Source organism: Sinohyriopsis cumingii, chromosome 3 (assembly GCF_028554795.1).
Source record: "Sinohyriopsis cumingii isolate HCF-2022 chromosome 3, ASM2855479v2, whole genome shotgun sequence".
NCBI classification, from domain to species: Eukaryota; Metazoa; Mollusca; class Bivalvia; order Unionida; family Unionidae; genus Sinohyriopsis; species Sinohyriopsis cumingii.
Genome location: NC_142963.1, coordinates 80,081,585 through 80,106,909, shown reverse-complemented (window position 1 = coordinate 80,106,909; position 25,325 = coordinate 80,081,585). Strand labels below are relative to the sequence as shown.

At 34.5% G+C, this 25,325-nt stretch overlaps 2 protein-coding genes across 2 annotated transcripts in view; both read right to left on the bottom strand.

Moving 5' to 3' along the window:
* LOC149803179 (uncharacterized) overlaps positions 1–25,325 on the bottom strand; it is a 303,327-nt gene that overhangs the window by 129,734 nt on the left and 148,268 nt on the right. The gene's annotated exons all lie outside the window — the stretch shown is intronic.
* The window catches only part of LOC149803180 (protocadherin Fat 4-like), a 137,117-nt gene that overhangs the window by 23,251 nt on the left and 88,541 nt on the right, over positions 1–25,325 (bottom strand). Inside the window, exons 21-27 of the mRNA XM_089952795.1 lie at positions 20,799–20,909; positions 20,259–20,433; positions 15,359–15,453; positions 10,801–10,938; positions 9,493–9,595; positions 2,991–3,245; positions 1,385–1,524 (exon numbers count right to left, since the gene is read on the bottom strand). Coding sequence (XP_089808921.1) covers positions 1,385–1,524; positions 2,991–3,245; positions 9,493–9,595; positions 10,801–10,938; positions 15,359–15,453; positions 20,259–20,433; positions 20,799–20,909 — 1,017 coding nt within the window. The remainder of the gene's footprint in view (positions 1–1,384; positions 1,525–2,990; positions 3,246–9,492; positions 9,596–10,800; positions 10,939–15,358; positions 15,454–20,258; positions 20,434–20,798; positions 20,910–25,325) is intronic.

The window sequence follows — 25,325 nt, the reverse complement described above, 5'->3', positions numbered from 1 at the left end:
TAACATATATGTACTATTCAAGCCTTGTATACTTTTGGACTACTACCATATATGGACTATTATCAAGCCTTGTATGCTTTTAGACTACTACCATATATGTACTATTATCAAGCCTTGTTTGCTATCAGACTAGCATCATATCATCTATTATTTTCAGGACTCTTTCATTTTCAGACTATCACCATATTATGTACTATTTTCAGACCTTGTTCACTTTTGGACTATCACCATATATGTAATTGTTTTCAGGCTTTGTATGGTTTTGGACAACCACCATATTATGTACTATTATCAGACCTTGTTCACTTTTGGACTATCACCATATGCGTATTGTTTTCAGGCCTTGTGTGGATTTGGACAACCACCATATTATGTACTATTTTCAGACCTTGTTCACTTTTGGACTATCACCATATATGTATTGTTTTCAGGCCTTGTATGGATTTGGACATTCCACCATATTATGTACTATTTTCAGACCTTGTTCACTTTTGGACTATCACCATATATGTATTGTTTTCAGGCCTTGTATGGTTTTGGACAACCACCATATTATGTACTATTTTCAGGCCTAGCAATATACAACTTTAAAAAAATATATACCTCACCCTAACTTTGGAATCTTTTAAAAATAAACTTATGATTATAGCATTAGCTTAAGATATTATTTCTTATGTAGTCTTAAACTGTGCAAAATGGTTGTAAGAATAAGCTATACAATTTATTTTGTCCACAAGTAGCAACTGAATACCAATTCTGTATTAAAGTTACAGTAAGAGACTGACAGTCGTTGCTCTAACTCTATTTGGACCATATGGATGGTCAAAATATTTAACAGCACATGCGCATCTATGTTGGAGAAAGATGTACACATGATGTAGATTGTATATTCTATTTCATTAATACAACAAGTATGTGTGTGCATGATTGTGATTTTTAACATAGCTTTAACAATTTTTCAGTCATATCGCTATGATGTCTGCAGTGTGGTGGTTTATAGTAATGTCTAGCACTGGGTCATCATGCCGCCGACATGTAGCATCATGTCCCACCCAGTCACATTATCCTGACACCAGGCTGACCAGTCCTAACACTAACCTCTTAATGCTGAGCGCCAAGTGAGGCAGCTGTTAGTACCATTTTTGTACATCTTTTTGGTATGACTTGGCTGAGGATCAAACCCACGACCTCCCACTTCCAAGGCAGATGTTCTAACCACTAGGCCACTGGAGCAGTCTACAACAAGTATACCCCAAATAATAAAATAACAGAGACATGCAAAACAGTAATCCTGGATTATCCTACTCTAATCTATTGCCTTTCCTTATAAGGCATGTTTGTTTTCTATTACTAATTCACAGTTACAAATTAATAATGTACATACCATGCATGAATCATTAGCATTTGTTACGCTCTCAGTTGCAACCACACTGAAAATGTACTGCATAACGTCTGGAGAGAGTTTATCTTTCAAAGTGATGTGGCCTGTAATCTTATTTATGTCAAAGCTGATGGAGTTTGGACCTAAATAAATGTATATACAAAAATTAAACAGCAAATAAAGACTTTGGATGATATTATTAAATTATTAATATAGCAATACACTATTTATACAAGATGTAATAACATCCATTAAAAATAGCATTAAACTATAGCAATACACTATTACAAGATGTAATAACATCCATTAAAAATAGCACTAAATTATAGCAATACACTATTACAAGATGTAATAACATCCATTAAAAATAGCACTAAATATAGCAATATACTATTACAAGATGTAATAACATCCATTAAAAATAGCACTAAATTATAGCAATACACTATTACAAGATGTAATAACATCCATTAAAAATAGCACTAAATAAATTTAAAGTGTTGGCATGTTTTGTAGTTAAACAGACATGTAATGATTTGATTTCATTTCAGTTGCATGAAGGCCATCTGTGATTGAATATATCATCTGTACCCCACCATGCACCTACATACTTACATAGCTACCTGGTATCCATATATTTATCTACAGAAATCCCTCACTGTTAAACTCCTCTGTATAACCACTTACAAAGTGGGGACAGTCATGAACCCCATACAAATGTTTTATTGTTGTGCTTGATTTTTATTATACAGTTGATTTTGATTCTTGGTTGTTGAGAACCAAATAAAAAAAATCATACTTTTGTGTTTATACACTACTATAACACAGCTTTCTCTGAATATACCTCACTGTAAGGTACCCTTATTTATGTGATTAATTGTCTGAGTGGTATTTAATGTCACATCAACACAAGAAAGGTTATAACATGTTGAGGCAACTGGAGTAAAGAGTACTGCCCAAAGATACACCATGGTGGCTGACCTAGCCTGATCTGGGCAGGATTCGAACTTGCACCCTTCTGATTCTAAGTCTGGAATGCTAACCCATGAGCCACTACAGATGAAACCTGGAAGTTTGCTGACAATTGTCTACAGCTAATTGGCCTGGAACAGAGTTGTCAGTAACATGCAATAAAATCCTGAGAAGTAGGTTTTATCAGCTTATCACCTCAGTTTTAGTGTCTGACATACCTTGCTTACATCTTGCATACAGTGCATGTTAACAGTAAACATGTGTTGGAATATGAAATTGAACACATGCTTTAAGCATATTTCAATAAACCCTTGAAAGCTGGACACAGTAACCCAGTTTTGAGTCTATCAAACCCATTCTTCCCATGCACAAGTTTTGGAGGTTACTAAATAAAAAGATAATGAAATCACAGCCTTGATGTGATTATATAGAGTACTCTACAGAGCAGATCACAACAGTAATGTTTGGGTGTGACAAAATAAAAATCAAGTTTGATTTTAATGGGTTTAGTAATATTAGTAGATTACTAATAACCTAGACAGGGGGGAGAGGGAGGAGGCATAGTTTGAACACTGGATCAACATATGGTGAAATGCATACAACCCCACATATTAAAGAGGATGAATAAGATACTCACCAGTCAGCTTGTATGTAATGTTTCCCTGTCCAGCACTGACATCAAGGATGCTAGTACTCAACTGACTTATGTTGTAATTGACTTCATACACACTTTCAGGAAAGTGAGGAACAAAGTCATAGACATCATTGACATATACAGTCACATTTGTTCTTGTTTTCCTGGAATGTGTCCCAAGATCTGATGCCATGATTTCAAATAGATATTGATGCTTAGTCTCATAGTCAAGGGGAGTAATTAAGCTCAGTGTGCCATCTGGAAGGAAGACATGATACAATTAGTTTGCTACAGACCAGCAGTTGCAGTAAGCACAATTAAATGCATCTATTTATTTGTAATCAAACACGAGAAAAAACGACTGCAGTTTAATTATTGACAAGTTTTAAATTTCTACATGGAAATGCAATGATTGATGAGCACAGGTTTAATTAGTATTAATAGTGAATACAACACAGAAATGAAGTGACTAATGAGCACAGGTTTTAATTGGTACTATAGGCAAATACAACAACAGAGACATGCAGTGACTAATGAGCACAGGTTTTAATTGGTACTATAGGCAAATACAACAACACAGAAATGAAGTGACTATGAGCACAGGTTTTAATTGGTACTATAGGCAAATCCAACAACACAGACATGCAGTGACTAATGAGCACAGGTTTTAATTGGTACTATAGGCAAATCCAACAACACAGAAATGCAGTGACTAATGAGCACAGGTTTTAATTGGTACTATAGGCAAATACAACAACACAGAAATGAAGTGACTAATGAGCACAGGTTTTAATTGGTACTATAGGCAAATACAACAACACAGAAATGAAGTGACTAATGAGCACAGGTTTTAATTGGTACTATAGGCAAATCCAACAACACAGACATGCAGTGACTAATGAGCACAGGTTTTAGTTGGTACTATAGGCAAATCCAACAACACAGAAATGCAGTGACTAATGAGCGCAGGTTTTAATTGGTACTATAGGCAAATCCAACAACATGGAAATGAAGTGACTAATGAGCGCAGGTTTTAATTGGTACTATAGGCAAATACAACAACACAGACATGCAGTGACTAATGAGCACAGGTTTTAATTGGTACTATAGGCAAATACAACACAGACGTGCAGTGACTAATGAGCACAGGTTTTAATTGGTACTATAGGCAAATCCAACAACACAGAAATGTAGTGACTAATGAGCACAGGTTTTAATTGGTACTATAGGTAAATACAACAACACAGAAATGCAGTGACTAATGAGCACAGGTTTTAATTGGTACTATAGGCAAATACAACAACACAGAAATGAAGTGACTAATGAGCACAGGTTTTAATTGGTACTATAGGCAAATACAACAACACAGACATGCAGTGACTAATGAGCACAGGTTTTAATTGGTACTATAGGCAAATCCAACAACACAGAAATGCAGTGACTAATGAGCACAGGTTTTAATTGGTATTATAGGCAAATACAACAACACAGAAATGCAGTGACTAATGAGCACAGGTTTTAATTGGTACTATAGGCAAATACAACAACAGAGACATGCAGTGACTAATGAGCACAGGTTTTAATTGGTACTATAGGCAAATACAACAACACAGAAATGAAGTGACTATGAGCACAGGTTTTAATTGGTACTATAGGCAAATCCAACAACACAGACATGCAGTGACTAATGAGCACAGGTTTTAATTGGTACTATAGGCAAATCCAACAACACAGAAATGCAGTGACTAATGAGCACAGGTTTTAATTGGTACTATAGGCAAATACAACAACACAGAAATGAAGTGACTAATGAGCACAGGTTTTAATTGGTACTATAGGCAAATACAACAACACAGAAATGAAGTGACTAATGAGCACAGGTTTTAATTGGTACTATAGGCAAATCCAACAACACAGACATGCAGTGACTAATGAGCACAGGTTTTAGTTGGTACTATAGGCAAATCCAACAACACAGAAATGCAGTGACTAATGAGCATAGGTTTTAATTGGTACTATAGGCAAATCCAACAACATGGAAATGAAGTGACTAATGAGCGCAGGTTTTAATTGGTACTATAGGCAAATCCAACAACACAGAAATGCAGTTACTAATGAGCACAGGTTTTAATTGGTACTATAGGCAAATACAACACAGACGTGCAGTGACTAATGAGCACAGGTTTTAATTGGTACTATAGGCAAATCCAACAACACAGAAATGTAGTGACTAATGAGCACAGGTTTTAATTGGTACTATAGGTAAATACAACAACACAGAAATGCAGTGACTAATGAGCACAGGTTTTAATTGGTACTATAGGCAAATACAACAACACAGAAATGAAGTGACTAATGAGCACAGGTTTTAATTGGTACTATAGGCAAATACAACAACACAGACATGCAGTGACTAATGAGCACAGGTTTTAATTGGTACTATAGGCAAATCCAACAACACAGAAATGCAGTGACTAATGAGCACAGGTTTTAATTGGTACTATAGGCAAATCCAACAACACAGAAATGCAGTGACTAATGAGCACAGGTTTTAATTGGTACTATAGGCAAATACAACAACACAGAAATGCAGTGACTAATGAGCACAGGTTTTAATTGGTACTATAGGCAAATCCAACAACACAGAAATGCAGTGACTAATGAGTACAGGTTTTAATTGGTACTATAGGCAAATACAACACAGACGTGCAGTGACTAATGAGCACAGGTTTTAATTGGTACTATAGGCAAATACAACAACACAGAAATGAAGTGACTAATGAGCACAGGTTTTAATTGGTACTATAGGCAAATCCAACAACACAGAAATGCAGTGACTAATGAGCACAGGTTTTAATTGGTATTATAGGCAAATACAACACAGACATGCAGTGACTAATGAGCACAGGTTTTAATTGGTACTATAGGCAAATCCAACAACACAAAAATGTAGTGACTAATGAGCACAGGTTTTAATTGGTACTATAGGGAAATCCAACAACACAGAAATGAAGTGACTAATGAGCACAGGTTTTAATTGGTACTATAGGCAAATACAACAACAGAGACATGCAGTGACTAATGAGCACAGGTTTTAATTGGTACTATAGGCAAATACAACAACACAGAAATGAAGTGACTAATGAGCACAGGTTTTAATTGGTACTATAGGCAAATACAACAACACAGACATGCAGTGACTAATGAGCACAGGTTTAATTGGTACTATAGGCAGATCCAATAGCACAGAAATGCAGTGACTAATGAGCACAGGTTTTATTGGGTACTATAGGCAAATCCAACAACACAGAAATGCAGTGACTAATGAGCACAGGTTTTAATTGGTACTATAGGCAAATCCAACAACACAGAAATGCAGTGACTAATGAGCACAGGTTTTAATTGGTACTATAGGCAAATACAACAACACAGAAATGAAGTGACTAATGAGCACAGGTTTTGATTGGTACTATAGGCAAATACAACAACACAGACATGCAGTGACTAATGAGCACAGGTTTTAGTTGGTACTATAGGCAAATCCAACAACACAGAAATGCAGTGACTAATGAGCATAGGTTTTAATTGGTACTATAGGCAAATCCAACAACACAGAAATGCAGTGACTAATGAGCACAGGTTTTAATTGGTATTATAGGCAAATACAACAACACAGAAATGCAGTGACTAATGAGCACAGGTTTTAATTGGTACTATAGGCAAATCCAACTACACAGAAATGAAGTGACTAATGAGCACAGGTTTTAATTGGTACTATAGGCAAATACAACAACACAGAAATGAAGTGACTAATGAGCACAGGTTTTAATTGGTACTATAGGCAAATCCAACAACAGAAATGCAGTGACTAATGAGCACAGGTTTTAATTGGTACTATAGGCAAATACAACAACACAGAAATGCAGTGACTAATGAGCACAGGTTTTAATTGGTACTATAGGCAAATCCAACAACACAGAAATGCAGTGACTAATGAGCACAAGTTTTAATTGGTACTATAGGCAAATCCAACAACATGGAAATGAAGTGACTAACGAGCACAGGTTTTAATTGGTACTATAGGCAAATCCAACAACACAGAAATGCAGTGACTAATGAGCACAGGTTTTAATTGGTACTATAGGCAAATCCAACAACACAGAAATGAAGTGACTAATGAGCACAGGTTTTAATTGGTACTATAGGCAAATCCAACATCATGGAAATGTAATGACTGATGATCACAGGTGTTAATTTATATCAATGGTAGATACAACTACATCGAAATGCAATGATTGACGAGCACAGGTTTTAAATTTATATTAAGGGTATGTACAGCATGAAAATGAAATGATAAATGTGTGTGTCTGATTTGGATACTTAATGTAGCTTTAACAATTTTTCAGTCATATCACTATGATGTCTGCAGCATGGCAGCTTATTGTGATGTCTAGCACTGGGATATCATGCCACAGACATGTATCTTGATGTCCTACCCAGTCACATTATCCTGACACCAGGCCGACCAGTTCTAACTCTAACCTCTTAATGCTGAGTGCCAAGCAAGGCAGCTGTTAGTGCCATGTTTGTAAGTCTTTGGTATGACTTGGCCAGGGATGGAACCCATGACCTCCTGCATCCGAGGCGGACACTCTTACCACTAGGCCACCAGAGCAGCAAAATGATACATGAGCACAGGTGGTAATTAGTATTAATGGTGGTCAGTCCAACATCTTGGAAATGTAATTATTGATGAGCACAGGTGTTAATTAACATTAATGGTAAATACAACATGGAAATGCAATAACTGATGAGTACATATGTGCTAATTAATATTAATTTTAGTATTTGCATAAAAAGAAAGTTATTTTGATTTATTTGTTTTATATTTCCTTAATGTCTGGAGTATGTATGTGTGTGTGTGATTTAGATTTGTAATGTAGCTTTAACAATTTTTCAGTCATATCACTATGATGTCTGCAGTGTGACAGGTTATAGTGATGTCTAGCACTGGGGCATCATGCTGCAGACATGTAGAATGATGTCCCACCCAGTCACATTATCCTGAAACCAGTCCGACCAGTCCTAACATTAACCTCTTAATGCTGAGCACCTAGCAAGGCAGCTGTTAGCACCATTTTTGTAAGTCTTTGGTATGACTTGGCTGGAGTTCAAACCCACGTCCTCCCGCATCTGAGGTGGATGCTCTAAATGTCTGGAGCATAAGAAAAACATAATTTAACATGCTGTATCAAGGATGACATATACATTTTCATCCGCAGCTAAGAAAAGCACAAACAGGTTTAGTGTCAGTTTTTAATGACTGTCCTTTCTGGACACTTGCATAGAGATCTTTGACAAGGAAGTAATCCCTAGTTTCTTTGAAATAATGACAAGGGTAATCCTTCCTTCTACATCAAGAAAACATTTATTAACAGTCCCCGATGTTCTCATGGATGTCACTTATTTATAATTCTATTTACAAACATTGTTTCAACCTTTTTTTAAAATTTGGACATTACCCATTGAAAAGTTGGATTTTTTTTTGCCGACACCATTTGGTGCTGGCATAGGGTAGCCAATTACTAGCTGGCCAAGCAAACTTTAACAATCTTTCATTGCGATATACCTGCATGAAATCAATAGGAATATGATTTATTTTGTCAGAAATTGTGAGTATAGCATTTATTATATCCTTAATCCACTGACAGACAAGACAAAAGTACAGCCTTGATGAAATTTGATTTGGAACTTGCTATTTGCATTCCTAGTCAAACGAATACACAAATCTTGCAACCTGTATGTCACTGACATCAGAGGTCCAATAGTCATATCATATCAAACCATTTCCAAAGTTGTTATACATAGAATTTGGAAATATAAAATGAAAGTCAAGTAATGTTTATAAGTAAATATAATGCACACTTTTCAACATATTTATTCTGAGAACAATGATGAGAAACCTGTCAGTATTGCAACAAGGTGGAGAAAACCAGATTCATCAAGTATTGAGCTTGTGTCAGCAATGTTTTTTGTTCATAACACATGACTACTGCATTGACATGTACTCTCTGCTTAACGAATCTGGTTTTCTCCAAGCTGCTGCAACATTTACAGATTTCTGGTCTTTGTTTCAAGAATAAATATTTTGAGAAGTTTATGTTCTTTTGTTTTCTTTAAAGATTACATGGCTTTTATTTATATGTTGGACTTGTTTTCCTACAGTAACATTTGTATCCCTATTGTTAGAATCAGCCCAACCCCTAGTAGTTTCAAGATCTGGAAATTCTAAAGTCCTGACTAATTTTTCCATCCCCCTGAGGTTACAATACAGTATATAAAATGTAATATGTACTGATGAATGAGTCCCATTTCTTCAATATAGTCAACTGTAGTTTCTGCTTTGCAAGATACATTTATTCAGTACTAAGAAAAGGACTCAGTAGCCTGAAATAAATGGATATTATTTGCACCTGTAAAGAAACAATAAAAAGCTAAAAATTACCAAGTGGGTCAATATAAAATGGAACCCTGCCATCTCTTGTCATTTGATACACAACAGAACCATTTTCTCCAAAGTCACTGTCATTGGCATACACTTTGTAGCCCTAAAATAAAAAACACATGTCTAACAATTAGATTAGTTAATGATTACGTTGCATTATTATCATTTGATAAATTTCATCATTACTTTATTATTTTGTTTGTATATTTGCATCAATCTTCACCTATGCCTGAAATTATATCCTTTCCCCAGAACAGTATTGATATAACACAACAATATTTTTAAATAAAGGAATATATATATATATATATATATATATATATATATATATATATATATATATATATATATATATATATATATATATATATATATATATATATATATATATATATATACATACATACATATATACAATATATATTTCCAGGAACTTTTGAAAAAGATTCTAGCAAAAACATGATAAGTTCTGCTAAGTTACAAAACAGTTTCATTTCTAAACAGTTCATAGCTGGTACTGGTTTTTTCCACACATGTGATGTAAACATTTCAAAGTTCCCTAAACAGTTTAGAATCTATTCAACCAACTGAACAATTTTCTATAGGTTTGTAAAAAAAAATTGAAAATGTTATAAACTGTGTCAGCTTAATTTCTGGCATACAGTGTGATTTAAGGTTGTTGTTGTTGTTGTAGGGTTTAACGCCATTTTTCAGCACACGATAGGCTATACATGGCGGCCAGTATTAATGGTGGAGGAAGAACCCGGGAAAACCCCGGAAAGAACCACCGACCCACGAGAAGCTACTGGCAAGCTTTCTCACATACCCACATTAGCCGAATCCGAGACTCGAACCCACGCAGACAGAGGTGAGATGGCAGTGATCCGTAACGGAGAGCGCTTTAGACCACTCGGCCACTCGGGGCCCCGTGATTTAAGGTTAATTTCAGTATGGTTTCAGCATATATTTCAGAAAAGTTTTTACTTTCATATATACCCCCTTAATAAGTGAAGTTCAACTGCAAACAACATAGACCATGATCTGCCATTGCATAATGCACCATCAAATCAAGGTCTGCATTGCTTGTTTTACTGATTATTTCTAACAAAATGCAATGACCCAGATCTGCGAGTGCCTTATGTGACAGCAGGTCTGGGTCTGTGCAGCATGCAGTTGGACTTAACTTATAAATGAGTATATACATTAAGTACAGAAAATAGAATTTTAATGCAGGAGTGAGATTTAATAAGCACTTAAGCTACTTAATAAACCTGAATTTGTTAGATTTTTTGAATGCAAATGATATACCTGCACATTCATGTCATTCTCTGATACATTGAAGACATAAGGTTGGCCATAGAATATAGGACTGTTATCATTCTCATCAAGGACTCTAATCACCATGCTGGTGCTTGAATTCAGTGGTGGAGATCCTTCATCAACTGCCTGTAAATAGTTTGAATAATTCTAATAGTACAAAACCTCATGTATTGCAAATATTTGCTTGAATGAAATCATTGTCAGATAAGTATATACAATATTGGTTAAATAGTCAAAATTACAAGAAATATTAAAGCTGATTAGCATAGTACTGTGTTCAAAAAGTTCATTTCATCTGACAATGTTTAAATTACTTTTGTTGTATATGACTGGCAAAACCCAAGATTTTAGTGAAATATTTTTCTTTATTAATCAAAATCAAATCCTCTCACACTTGTGATTAGCAAAAAATGTGCTAAAAGCTGTCTTTTCACCACTGTGGAAGTCAAACAAGAGTGATCTCTTAATAGAGGGACTTGCATAAATAATTGAGCCATGCTTTTTAGCCATGCTGCAGTTACTACCTGAGCATATATGCATGCGCTGTCAGGTTTTAAAATGTAATTGCAGGCAGGCTAGGAGTGTGTGCCCACATTATAATCAGGTATATATATTTGAAGAAATGTATTTAACTCCAAAACTTGGTTTCTTGCTCAAGTAGGTTACCTGATCATAATACATTAAGAAAAATGGAAAATAGTAAGAGGTGGAGGGAGGTGCATCCCTTTATTCAGAGAATATCCAAACTTATATAGATGTAAATCAGATTCAAATCTTGAGAGAGATATGGGCCAGAGTTTGCATATAGATATACCTGGTTGCAACCTGTAGGGAAAATGCCACCCCACCCCACCCCACAATAATCTTAAAATTGAGTTACTTCATCATTGTGAAGCTGCTGAAGAACCATGCTTTTGTACAACACCCTCTGCCTGTGCTTCAGTAAATATAGTATTTCCCACTAAAGAATATGATTCTTCTCCTGATCTGATTTGATGGCACATCCATTAGAAGGGGAGAGGAAGAAAGAGAAGGGGGTTTGGATAAATGTAATCTGAAGCCACTCTGAATGAATTGGGTCACCCATGTGTTTTGCCTCATACTTTATCCAACATGATCAGAATCTGGTCCCCACTGTCTATGGGTGGTGGGGTTTTTAAGTCAGCTTTGAGAAGTAGGAAACTTAGGGTAGAGAAATTTTGTTTCTTACCTCCCCTCCAACATTGCCTCCTAGACTGATTTGACTATCTGCTGGCATAAGGGCATAAAATATCCTTTTTGCCTGGTTCACCTGTCATCCCACCATTGTGGCAAGGTCAGCAGATTCCTAAACAAGGATACAGTTGGTGCAGACAGTTGGAGGGATAGTTCCTTAGCTGCCTGCCACTGAACTTCTTCAATTTTGTCCAAAACGAGCAATGTTGAGCCAAATGGAGTCATTCTTAAGGCCATGCATTATGCAGTTTTAGTGATGTAGCACATAAACAAGGATCACAAAATATCAAGTCAAAATTGGCAGAGATGGTCACTACAGAAGTTTTATGGTGAGCTTCTCTGTTAATATCCCAAGTAATGATTTGGTCCATTAACTCTGAGGCAATTGTTGTTCTGATTTTACCACCAGTCATAAAATTGCTAATGAGTCAAGATCCAGCACTCAAGAATGGTAACAAGACTTTAAACTAGATTCAATGTGGTACAAAACACATTCTTATCCACCTTATAAAAAGGTGGGACAGACATGTTTGTTGTTATATTTTTATACAATGAGAGTTCAGAATGGTAGGCAGTGGAATGTGTTATGTACCAGAGCAATGAGAACATGGCTGGTATATGGCTTTCCAAAAAGAAAGTTTTAGCATTCCCTAGATCACAGATACATTTGGACAGCTGATTGTTATTCTCCTGGAGTTTTGCTGACTTGCTAAGAAGATGGAAAGAAGGAAAATCTCATCATCCACACTTTGACTTCATAGTCACACACTATGTGGTAGTGGGATGTGATAGAGGGCATTTTTAAGCTGGCAACTCCCAGTATATCCCATAATAGCTCTGTCTGGTCGGATCAGACAAAAGCTGCTGATCTTCACAATCACCTTGTGATTACTCTTGGTCATTGTCTGCTTCCATTTGGGGATAAACCATGCCCTGAAGTAACAATAATGCAATGCCATCATCCCTAAATAAACCACTGCAATTACCCTGCAGGCAGGCAGTTAGAATAAGGAAAGCTGGTTCTCCTGGGTGATTTTGTTGCACCTTTGTCGATATGATATAGATAGAAGGGATTTTGGAAGGTGGCAGGCTTATATTCCTGATGTCAATGTGATTGAGGAATGTATTCAAAGGAGAAAAGGGCTTGTAGGCTTGTTTTTTCACTTGGTTACCCTTGGGGGGGGGGGTCTTCTTGTTTCTCTGGTCTATACTCTCAAATGAGGGCTGACCTGAAGGACATTGGGCCTTTGCAAAATTGCCTCTCTGACAGCTTGATTAGAAGCTTCCTCTACAAATACATTCATGGATACAAAGATGAAATTGGATCCTACTGCAGCTACATTTTAAAACAGTTGTGTGTCAAAAGAGGACTTCCATCCAAATAAACCTGATACAGGTTTTGATGCCTGCAATGATTTTGTTGATGATTGGACCTTAGTCTGAAAGACAGGCATACAAGTCTTCTAAAAGGCCTTTTTAAAACTGTGTGGAAGTTGTCACTACCTCTCTAAACAATGTAAAATATCAGTGACTTGACTAGACTGTGGTATTTCTTTGAGTGCCACTTAGTAGTTCTTGGCCAATAGGTCAATGGAGTATAAAACAAGATGGCACATGTGAGTGTATGCATTTTAAATATATTATGATGAGGTAATGTATTTGAAGAAGAAATGTTTAACTAAGCAAACAAAATGCTATTATATTATAATACATTTATCTGGGAATAATTAAGCATCTGTACCATATTTGCATACGTTATTAAGAATAAAAGTTAAAGTGAAAAATTCACAACAAGAGGTCCAAGTGGCTAAGATCACTCACAAGACTGGCATCTACATGCTGGGTAAGAAATCTGGGTTAGTATAATCTTCACTGAAATTTAAAGGTCATTCTATTTCTTAGTAATGACAGCCATAATAGACTGGAGATCAGTGTCTTTTTGTGCAAATTTGAAAAACCTATATGGCAGAATGTGTTTTGTCAAATTTTGTCAAATCCTGTATGGTAGTTTTTGAGCAAAAGTTAAGACTTTCCAACTTTTAGTAACAGCAGCCATATGTAATAGCAGATCAAATGAACATACCGCATTAATGTTACAAATTTTAAATGCTTTCTTGCAAGGATACTTTCAATAACATTTGTTCAGAATCTATTTTTTGCACTTTTGAGAAGCTGTGTGAATCTTTTTGGCAGACTGGCATCAGTTTTAGTAGTAATGGTGGATATTTATGATGGCAGACTGGCATCATTTTTAGTAGTAATGGTGGATATTTATGATGGCAGACTGGCATCATATTTAGTAATAGTGGATATTTATGATGGCAGGTTGGCATCATTTTAAGTAGCAATGGTGGATATTTATGACAGCAGACTGGCATCATTTTTAGTAGTAATGGTGGATATTTATGATGGCAGGTTGGCATCATTTTTAGTGCTTATGGTGGATATTTATGATGGCAGATTTTTAGTAGCAATGGTGGATATTTATGATGGCAGACTGGCATCATTTTTAGTAGCAATGATGGATATTTATGATGGCAGACTGGCATCATTTTTTGTAGCAATGGTGGATATTTATGATGGCAGACTGGCATCATTTTTAGTAGTAATGGTGGATATTTATGATGGCAGACTAGCATAATATTTAGTAATAGTGGATATTTATGATGACAGGTTGGCATCATTTTTAGTAGCAATGGTAGATATTTATGATGGCAGATGCATCATTTTTAGTAGTAATGGTGGATATTTATGATGGCAGACTGGCATAATTTTTAGTAGTAATGGCATCATTTGAACAAACATAAATATACAAAACTGGTAGGAGTATAATAAGAACATGGAGAGATTCCCTTGATATTAAAGTAAAAACTGCAGCAGCAACAAAATCAGTTGAAACCCAGCAGACCTTGTATTATCAAGACATGACTAAAGTAGGAGATCCAGAAATGGTGTGTGATCAGGGTGAAGGATCAACTGAAACTCTTTCCCTCTGTTACACTAAACGAAACCATGTTTCCATTCGAGTGACTGTTCTGTTTCTCACTGCTGACCCTAAAACTTTTTCCCCTCTGGTAAAAAAGGAATCATATTAAATATATATAATGATTTTTAAAAAAAGCAACAAAAGTAAAATGACCAAACTACCCTAATTTTAAAACCTGTGCAATAGAAAAAGCATATTTTTTGTTTTCTTGGCCTTATGATTATAATTATAATAAACCCTTCCCCTTCTCATTATCAAATTGCCCAAACTCCAACCCTGCACAGTAAAATTTTTGTCTTTACCCCTGGATTACTATTTGCTAACTTAGTCAGTGAAAAGTGTTACCATGATTGTGAATTTGTATTCAGCCCTTGACTCTCTGTCCAGAGTTCCAACCATCTCCAGTATTCCTGTATTGTTATTCAGCCTGAAGATATTACCTGTTGAGAAATTTAACATTGATGATAAAATTCATTAAATTTTAAGTTTTGTCTAATTACTTTGGGTACTACAGCTTGAAGCAAAGCAAAACAGTGTTAGCAGAACTAAAATAAAAATGCTTATATGAGTTAATACAAAGTACTGATAATCTAGTTAATCCAACTATTGATTTTGTATAACACAATGGATGGGAACTATTTCTTAAAGTAATGTATGAACTTAATCCATTTGCCTGACAAATCAGCTTTATCCAAAGCTTTTAGTGACAATAATTTATGAAGGTTAACTGTGTTTAGACTCTATTGATAACAGCAAGCCATAAATGTCACTCTAGTGTTAAGATTTGACAAAGCCATTCCTGAAAGTGTCCTTTAAAGAAACATGAAATATGTCAGGTTTACCACAAACAATTAAAATGCATGCTTCCCTACACATCATCATACAAATAATTCAACTGTTTAACAGTGTGTCTGAGATTCTAATAAACTGGCAGAAAGAGTTCTCTTTCAGTCCTCAAAAACAAGTAAATACTCAGGTCATAAATCATCATAGCTTTAAATCCTCTGCAAAAATGGCACAGCTAAATTAAAAGCAAACATAACTCAAGGTTTAGTTTGGTTAAATTTCTGATTTTATGAAAATATTACATTCCAATAACATTCTTAGCTGTAGTGTATATACCACTACTGTGAATACAAAGTGACCTCATGATGCATTTGGAGATCCTCTGATGCTTTTGTATTATTCACACATTATACCTCTGTAATATGGTGGTACTGAACACACACAAGATAAACTAGAGTTTCAAAACTCTCACCCAAATATCCCATCTGCATGAGTTTTTCCAAACTTCAGTTACATTTCCCATATTTATTAAGTCAAATAATAGTGAGTGAACATGGACTTTCTTGTTAATATATGGGCTAATGCACTGCATCCAACAGATGATATTACTTTATACATAAGACTGAGATGACATCACAAGGTGTGCAGCAAATTCTAAATGCATTTATTTAGGCAAACTGAAATTAGCAAAATTTACATGTATACCTCTCTCAGGGTTGGCATGTATGATTATTACATGGAAATATTATAAGTGAAAATAATTTGTTTAAAAAGTCAAAAAAATTATTTAATTTTCTGTTTCTTATTGGTTATGCCTAATATAGATTTGTGTATAGTTTAATCAGGTGATGAAAAGAATCTGAGATGTTGTAGCAGTATCTCTACCTTATTGTTTGTTTATGCATTATTGCATTGGAATTTTGTATTGATGCACCTGTAATTACATTTTTATTTGGCCCTGAAATTGTAAATACCTAACTGATTAAAATGTATGACAACATTGAACAATAGGGTTTAGTGCATGGAGGCTAGAAGCATATTTACATAATGGCACCACCACATGTACATTAAAGATCTGAACTTTTGTTGAATGAAGTACATCCCATGGATTTGAATCATAGGTACTACTGTACTAAATTTAAATAACATCTCCAAAAATCAATAATGAAGTTTCAGAAATAATGCTTCATAATGAGTTGTAGTTTGCTTTGATGTAAGCGTCACAACCATGGTAAATTTTCAAGGTTATACCTTGGCATGTGAATAAGCCCTTCCCTTTTCCAGACTTTCTTCCCCTAAATTATTTTGGCTTATATATAGTAGGTTTACTTGTGTCTTATTATTCATCTCTTCTTAAATTCTAAAATGCTATAATTGCATCATGCTCATATTAGAAAGTCATAGAAATAAATGTTAACATATTTTGATAAATATTTAGACCTAAGCATAACTAACATTCCATATGGATCATATCTGTCTTCACAGTTAAAGGAGCAAAAAAGGGACAATAACCAAGTAAATCAGTTCTTCAATTCAGGACACAAATACATGCAATGTTTATCATTGGTTGAATTTAAGTAATAAAAAACAGGTACGACAAATTCTTCAAAATACAATGCCTCACCAGCTCCACTGAGGTATATTGTAGATAAGCAGCCAAGTCACTTGAGCTGCATATGTTATTGTGATGATCAGTTCCCTTCATGATGAACACACATATCAAGTTTCATCAATGTACTTTCAATATATCAGAGAAGTGGAGCTAAATGCATAAACTTAACAATGACACCTCTATCCACAGTATGGCTGGAAAAGTGATACCTCTTTGATGCCTATGCTTTGAAAGCAAGATGAAATGTCTCAGAAAATTCAATGAAGAGCACCCACGTGCATCAGCAAATCATTACATAACAGGCTAGAACACTGTTTACTTAAGGATGATTACTCATATCTTGGACTATTTAACGTTTTACATTTTTTTTTTATATCTTTATATAGGACACTTAGTCGAATCTTTAAAGGACACCAGCCATACTCTAACATTTTTCTTTTTACATCAGATTTGCCTTACATGATTAAAAGTAGTTATACTTGCAAAAAAAGAATAAAAAATTATCAAGTGTAAAGAAGAAATAATCATTGCATTATTCGAAATAGAAGTATACAATGCTGTTACTTCCTCTTAGCTATGATATCCCACCTAGAGAGGATGCCAACTGGAAATGATGTACATTTATGCCCACAAGACTAAGTACATGCTTTTTGTCAAAAGGTAAAACACTATAAAATATGGATAGGGGACATTTAGAAGAAACTATTGAAAACTAATTTACTGTTCAGCCTTATATCGATATGTGTGTGTACACAATGCACTAGATTGTGTTGCTTTCAAAACTGTTTAATTGTTTCAATTTATTTTCAAATTTCCCATTATCACAGGTACAAAAGAATCAATGCAGGCTTCCCTATGTTGGCTTACATTGTTTAAAAAAAAGAAATTGGCAGACTTAAAAGAATCCAAAGCAACCAAAGGTGACTTCCTTATCTTTGTACTTGATATCCTGATGGTAAGTTTAAGCAATGAGTTTATTGCTCACTGTCAGTTGTGTTTATTCATCACCTGGGCTTCTATTTGTTTGCCATATGTAATCATAATTGATACAAGCAAGCATTGATGACTGTACGGTAAATAGTGTACACAGCAATAACTTGCTTTAATAATACTTTTGCAACCCATGCTAACAAAAAGATTATCATTTGCACTCACAGTGAATGTATTTTCAAGTAATGATTTTTATTTGCACGATGCCATCGTAGAGTTAACCTGGATACAATACAATCTTGGTCATTTTGCACCTTATAACATATCCTGCAGGAATGGGGCAATCAGGTGATATTCCTGTCTCATTTGCAATTTGGTTATCTGACATAAGCGATACATACTACATTAAGGATGTATAAGCCAGCTGGCATCTGCTACATATGCAGAGATTGTGGACATATTTTAAAGTTCACATGATGAAAAAAGAAGGAATAAATAATAACAATACAAGGTTAGTTTCTTTCATTTTATTTTCAAATAAGCTTTTTGTTTATCTATTTTATTGTACTGTACAGTGGTGGGCACAAATTCAACACAAAATTATTTAGTTTCTTAAGTCATAGGACATATACCTTGATCAGAACATTTTCACCATAAGTTCTGGGACATGAAAAAAAATTATTTTTTTATCATGTCCTGTTTTATACAGTAAACAAATGACTGATTCTACAGATTTGTACACCTATAAATGATAAATGTCCCAGAGTAATACCTCATATTTCTTTTTTTTAAAATCCTTTTGAGTTCATATTGGTTACTATAAGGCTAAATAAAAGGTTTGATCAAAGTTTACACTCTGCATGTTCAGAAAGTATTATGATTATTTTAAACATTAATATTTTACATCTTCAGTAACACTACTGTACTGTATTCCTTCATTTGATATATGTTACTTACACTCTATCTGTCGCTCTTCTTATAAGCACCATAATGCTTTCTACAGGATTTAGGAGGACCTAGGACTTTTCCATCCCTCACCCTATTTGACCCCACAGCTTCAATTCATTATTTTGTGGTAAACAGGGTCTTTTGGAAAAAGACAGAACCCTTTTGTCCCATTATCACTCTTTATGTTACATACATATGCCACACAGTACAGCATATTTGCTGTACAAAGCATGATCGTAACATATATCACATAGACATTAACATGGGGAAATTAAACACTTGAATGGCTAGGATGAATGGAGAAAAAAAAAGAAAACCCTTTTGTCCCATCATCACTCTTTATACATATGCAACACAGTGCAGCATATTTGCTGTACAAGGCATGATTGTAAGATATATCACACAGACATTAACATGGGGAAATTAAACACTTGAATGGCTAGGATGAATGGAGAAAAAAAAAGAACCCTTTTGTCCCATCATCACTCTTTATGTTACATACATATGCAACACAGTGCAGCATATTTGCTATAAAAAAGCATGATCATAAGATATATCACATAGACATTTACATGGGGAAATTAAACACTTGAATGGCTAGGATGAATAGAAGGGATAAATGTACATCTTATCCGTTTCTGGTATGTGGAAACTACAGATTGTTTGCAGAGATTGCTGAATAATTTCTTCATGTAAAAAAGCAGATTTTCAAGTCTAATTAAACATTTTTATGTTGTGCATACATAACAAATATTTTTTAAAAATATGACTATAATAATATCACATGTTTGTACAATATAGGTGGCCAGTGACCTTAAAGTAAGGTACATGACAGAAAAGTATGGGAAAAAGTACCTATTGGACCTTGATCTGCAGGCCCATCATGCAACAGCAGATCTGGGTCTGGTCCATTTTTTATTTAGAAAGTATTCTATATGAGTCATTCAGTATTAAAATCTATAGCAATACCTGTCTCCCCTATTAATGAGTACTGAATCCTGCTGTTCATGCCTGCATCAGCATCAGTGGCACTGATATTCATTACTTGGTTTGTGGAATTGACATTTTCAGGGATTTCAAATTCATAATGCTTCTGTGGAAACACGGGATTATTGTCATTGACATCCTCGATCGTCAACTCAACCTGCAGTCAAGAAAACATATGTTAATACTTTGAACATTTGTATGTGGAAACATTAAAATAGAAGTATTACCCAGAGAAAATTGCTCTAAAGTATATATATATATATATATATATATATATATATATATATATATATATATATATATATATATATATATGTATATATATATATATATATATATATATATATATATATATATATATATATATATATATATCTTTGTGCAATTCCTCCATCTGCTTACTCCTAAAAGTCCAGATGGAAAATTTACTGTATTTGTACTGAACAAAGAATTGCTTGATTTGGACAGAAATCAACCAATGAACAATGATTTAAACACTGCAATTTTTAAAATAAAACTTACTGTTGTGAATGCTGTTCTCTCTGGTGTCTGCCCATCTGTCACTTGGATTTCAAAGGTATAGTGGTTCTTTGTTTCCCTGTCAAACATCTTATCTGTTGTTGTTATATTGCCCTGTTAATAAAAACAATATATTATTCTAAAACATGACATGGTTGACAAATTTTTTCATGCTGATGTATGTATAGAGTCTAGATTACATATTTAAGTTAGCTACAAAAAAGCAAGGATTCTCAGTCTGAAAAAAACATTTGTTCCATGGGTGAACAACACTATGATATATTGTAACGTGCCAAGGGTCAAGGTCAAATAAAATGGAATAGATGGACAGCTCACGCCTTTTTCAGTTACTAGACCTCTCCAGTGTATTGTAGTGTCAAGAAATCTGTGTTCACTACAAAAGTTCTTATATAGGTCATAAAAGCACAAAACAAAACAAATATAAATAATCAACACAGTTTATTATAAGTCTTCCAGGGTTGAATGTGTTTTCTCACAAAATCTAGTGCTCAGAATAGTGAATTATATGATTTGCCAATTTTCAGAACAGATGTTTCATAAAGCATGTTGAAATGACAACAATAATTTCAGTGTTAAATTGAATGTGAAAATCAGCATAAATGTTCCATTTGTCCTAATTCACATCATCTCTAACTCAGATGATCCCAATTCCCAAACGAATCTTATACAGAAAAAGAAGCTAATTATCTCAAAGTTTGTTCATGTAACGTACCGAAGTGTTAATTATTTTGTGCGCCCAATCAAGGTTCGGAACCAGACCCGGGTTTGTGTTTTAGAGTCCAATGGTAAATATGTTAGAGACACAGTCTGGAACCGGATGTTAATTGTGTGTCGCGGTTGTTGGCTGAGGTCTCACTGAATAGTTTCGTATTTTGACCCCCCCCCCCAATTTTTAAGGTAGAAGGCATGAACCTAATTATCACAAGCCTAGCATTTATAAATTCACACATAAGCTAAATCTATAATGTGGTTCAGATTTACTTTGAGTTAGGCTTGGAAATAGGTTGGCTTGTTGGTGACTGCCTGTCACAGATTTGCACTGGAGATCAAATGCGTAACTTGGGCTGCAAATGAGCTGTTGACTTGGCTTACGTATAAATGTGTGTCTGCTACAGAGGTAAATATAAAAAAATCTAGATGGTTGAGGGGTGATGAAAAGTATGCTAATTTGTTATAGTACTAGTGAACTTTATTCATACATAAGGCACATACTGATTCTTTTAGCTGCCTTGTCACAGAAAAATATTCAAAATAGCTATTTCTTGTCAAAAATGAATGTAAAATTTAGGGGTTGGTGGCAGTGTTGGTTCAGTATAAAAACCACCAGTTGCATCAGGAATTACCCTGATTACTGCAGTCAGAATCTCACATGTATGCTTCCTACAAAAATCATTAGTTTGTTTTTATTTGTACCTTCAGTGTAAAATTATTCTCATTTTTCTGTAATTGGTCATATTCGGATGAAAATTCACCAGATAAACTGTCCAGTGAGACCTGAGGCACAGTGTCGTTTTGAGCGACACAGTCTGAAACCGGATGTCGATGTGTCGTTTTGAGCGACACAGTCTGAAACCGGATGTCGATGTGTCGTTTTGAGCGACACAGTGTGTCGTTGTGTCGGGTATATTATTTAAACAACTAAATGACACAACCACTACAAAATGGATGGAAATTTGCGATTTCAAAAAGTTACATGAAATTGAATAGGAAATTCGATAATGCCAATCGGAATATTAAATTTCCAATGGATAGCAGACGGCTGTGTTCATGACGACACAGTGACAATGTCGTCAGCTAAATCCCTCAGTGGGAGTTTTTATCTGATATAACGAGGAAATAAACGTTGAAACAATTTCAGAGAAACTTTATAGTAGTCATTATGAGTACTAAATTTAATGTGTCGGTAGTAACTAGTCTACTTTGCTTTTAAGGCTTGAAATTATCAGTTGAGACTTTTTGCTTAGTCATGAGACCTTTATCGGAATCCAGTAGAACCACAACTGCCAAAACGGCAGATCTCACCCCAATTTATAGGTTTTGGGTACACACTCGGGAAATTCATGACAAAGTTTTCACGAATATGACTAAATATGGAAGAATTCGGAAAGATTAACCTGAGCGCCTCCTAGTGGAAAGACGAGCGCCCAATACACACAGTAGTAAAAATGGCGCCTGATTTCAAACGACAAAAATAGCAATTATTTCACAATAAATTATACAAAGATTCAACATTGATGATGAACGGTTTCATCACACTGGTGACGAAAAGTTATGAACTTACACGAGTCTTACCTTAATCCTGGAGAAAAATGGATACAATTGCCTATTTCTCTCGCAAAATACAAGGTAAGTGATTACAGTTTACAATCCTGTCATGTACACACTGAGCTTCAAAAATCTTTACCCAGATGATAAATATTTAAACAAATCATTGTTATATGATTTACATATTGTATAAAATCACTTTTCCTTTGTCCAGGCATCATATTACAAAAAGTGATACTACAGTTACTATTATTTGCATTGGAAACCGGTACGACTTTCTAACATGAAGGGAATGTAAACAATAAATGGAGATTATAAATTATCTCCAACATTAATGATATGTGCAAATGCACTTTATAAAAATACAAGTTGACAGTTAGTCAGGATTGTTTCAATATGCCATATGTCTTTCCAAAAATTTAATAAATATTGATATTTATTGTCTTCACCTTTGGTGACATTCAACACCTCCTGTGCAATTCCCTTCCCACTTCAATATCAACCATATGTCTGATTTAGACAAGACTATAGTTGCAGTAACTCACAGTTCAAAGTTCAACATAGTGTCAGCATTAAGGTTAAAAATTACAACATACTGTCAATATTAAGGTTAAAATTACAACATACTGTCAATATTAAGGTTGAAATTACAACATATTGACAACATTAGGGTTAAAAATTACAACATATTGTCAATATTAAGGTTAAAAATTACAACATATTGACAATATTATGGTTAAAAATTACAACATACTGTCAATATTAAGGTTAAAATTACAACATATTGACAACATTAGTGTTAAAATTACAAGGACTACCACTGTATATAAATGATACAAAATTACCCATGCACATGGAAAGCAGAAAAAAAAAAGAAAATGGATATGATCATTGATGTAATTCTTAATATCTAGAAAATAATTTATTGATACTGTTAAATACTGTACAATTCTTATACAGTAAAATACCTCAAAACTGAAAACCTATGGGTCCAAATTTAATTTATTAATACTGTGAAATACTGTACAGTTCTTGTAGTAAAACTGTAAAAACCTATGGGACATAATTTTATTTTCAGTTTTTGGAGGTCTTCAGCTCATTGAGGGTTTCATAGCTGTTAAAAAGTATGTCTCTATAAGCACTTGTGTCACAAGAGAGAGAGAGAGAGAGAGAGAGAGAGAGAATTTGATTTTGAGAGAACATCTGTGTCTGTTTGTGAAAGAATGGCAAAAATTAAGAAAACAGTTAATCTTTGATCAGACTAATTTTATCCAATACGGATAATTCAACCCTACAGTGCTTAGCTGGTTGTTCTGACAACTTGCCTTGTGAGTTAAGACAAATTACAGTCATGGCTTACCCAAGTACAGTTATGTAATGATTTTTCTCACAAAAATCAATTGAATTGGATCTGAGTTTTATCCATATTTGTTTGCAAAGTATCAAAAGCAGGACCAAATGCATAATTAATGATGCCTGATATGTAATGTAAAAAAAAATCCACAATAGAAATGTTTTATGTTCACTGATACAAACATAACATAGCATTAATGACAATAAGATAATAAGTAGATAAATACATTTAAATGGCTTAGCTATGATTGTTTCATTATTAATAATTTACCTAAAAGCTGGCCTATTTTATGGTGCAAGACTTCAGATTAGCCTACTGCCTGCCTAATCTGTGTGGGCACATGTTTTAACCTCTGTACCCTGTGACATTTTCTTACCAAGAAACCTGCTACAGTATTTGCTGACTGTTAATAATATGGCCCACTATGTGCCTGTAATTTAGCAGTTAATATATATTTCCAGGTTCAAAGTGAGCTTAAATATTATGGGGTTAGTTTTAGTGTAGAACTGAAATTTGGGATCAAAAGTTTTGTTTTGCTTTTCATAGCTGAGGCATTTCTATTTACTGGAAACAATGATGATGCTAGCGATGGAAAAATGCGGGAAGTTGGAAGTCCTGTATACAGAGGGTTACGTTTTTAAGGGTTTCAGTGTTGTATATTTTTTTTCTGAACCTTTAATATGTCACTGTATATAAGTATAAAACAAAATATGTAATGTTTATTGCGAGTTGATTATTTTAAATATTCTTAAATATAAATGCATTTTCTCTGAACATAGTCATCTTCATTTATGCTTATTTCTGCATGTGCTCAATCCCAAACTGCCAACTAAGATCTGCCTTCAAATAATGGCTGATCTGGATCTATGCTGGAGAAATAAGTAAAACAA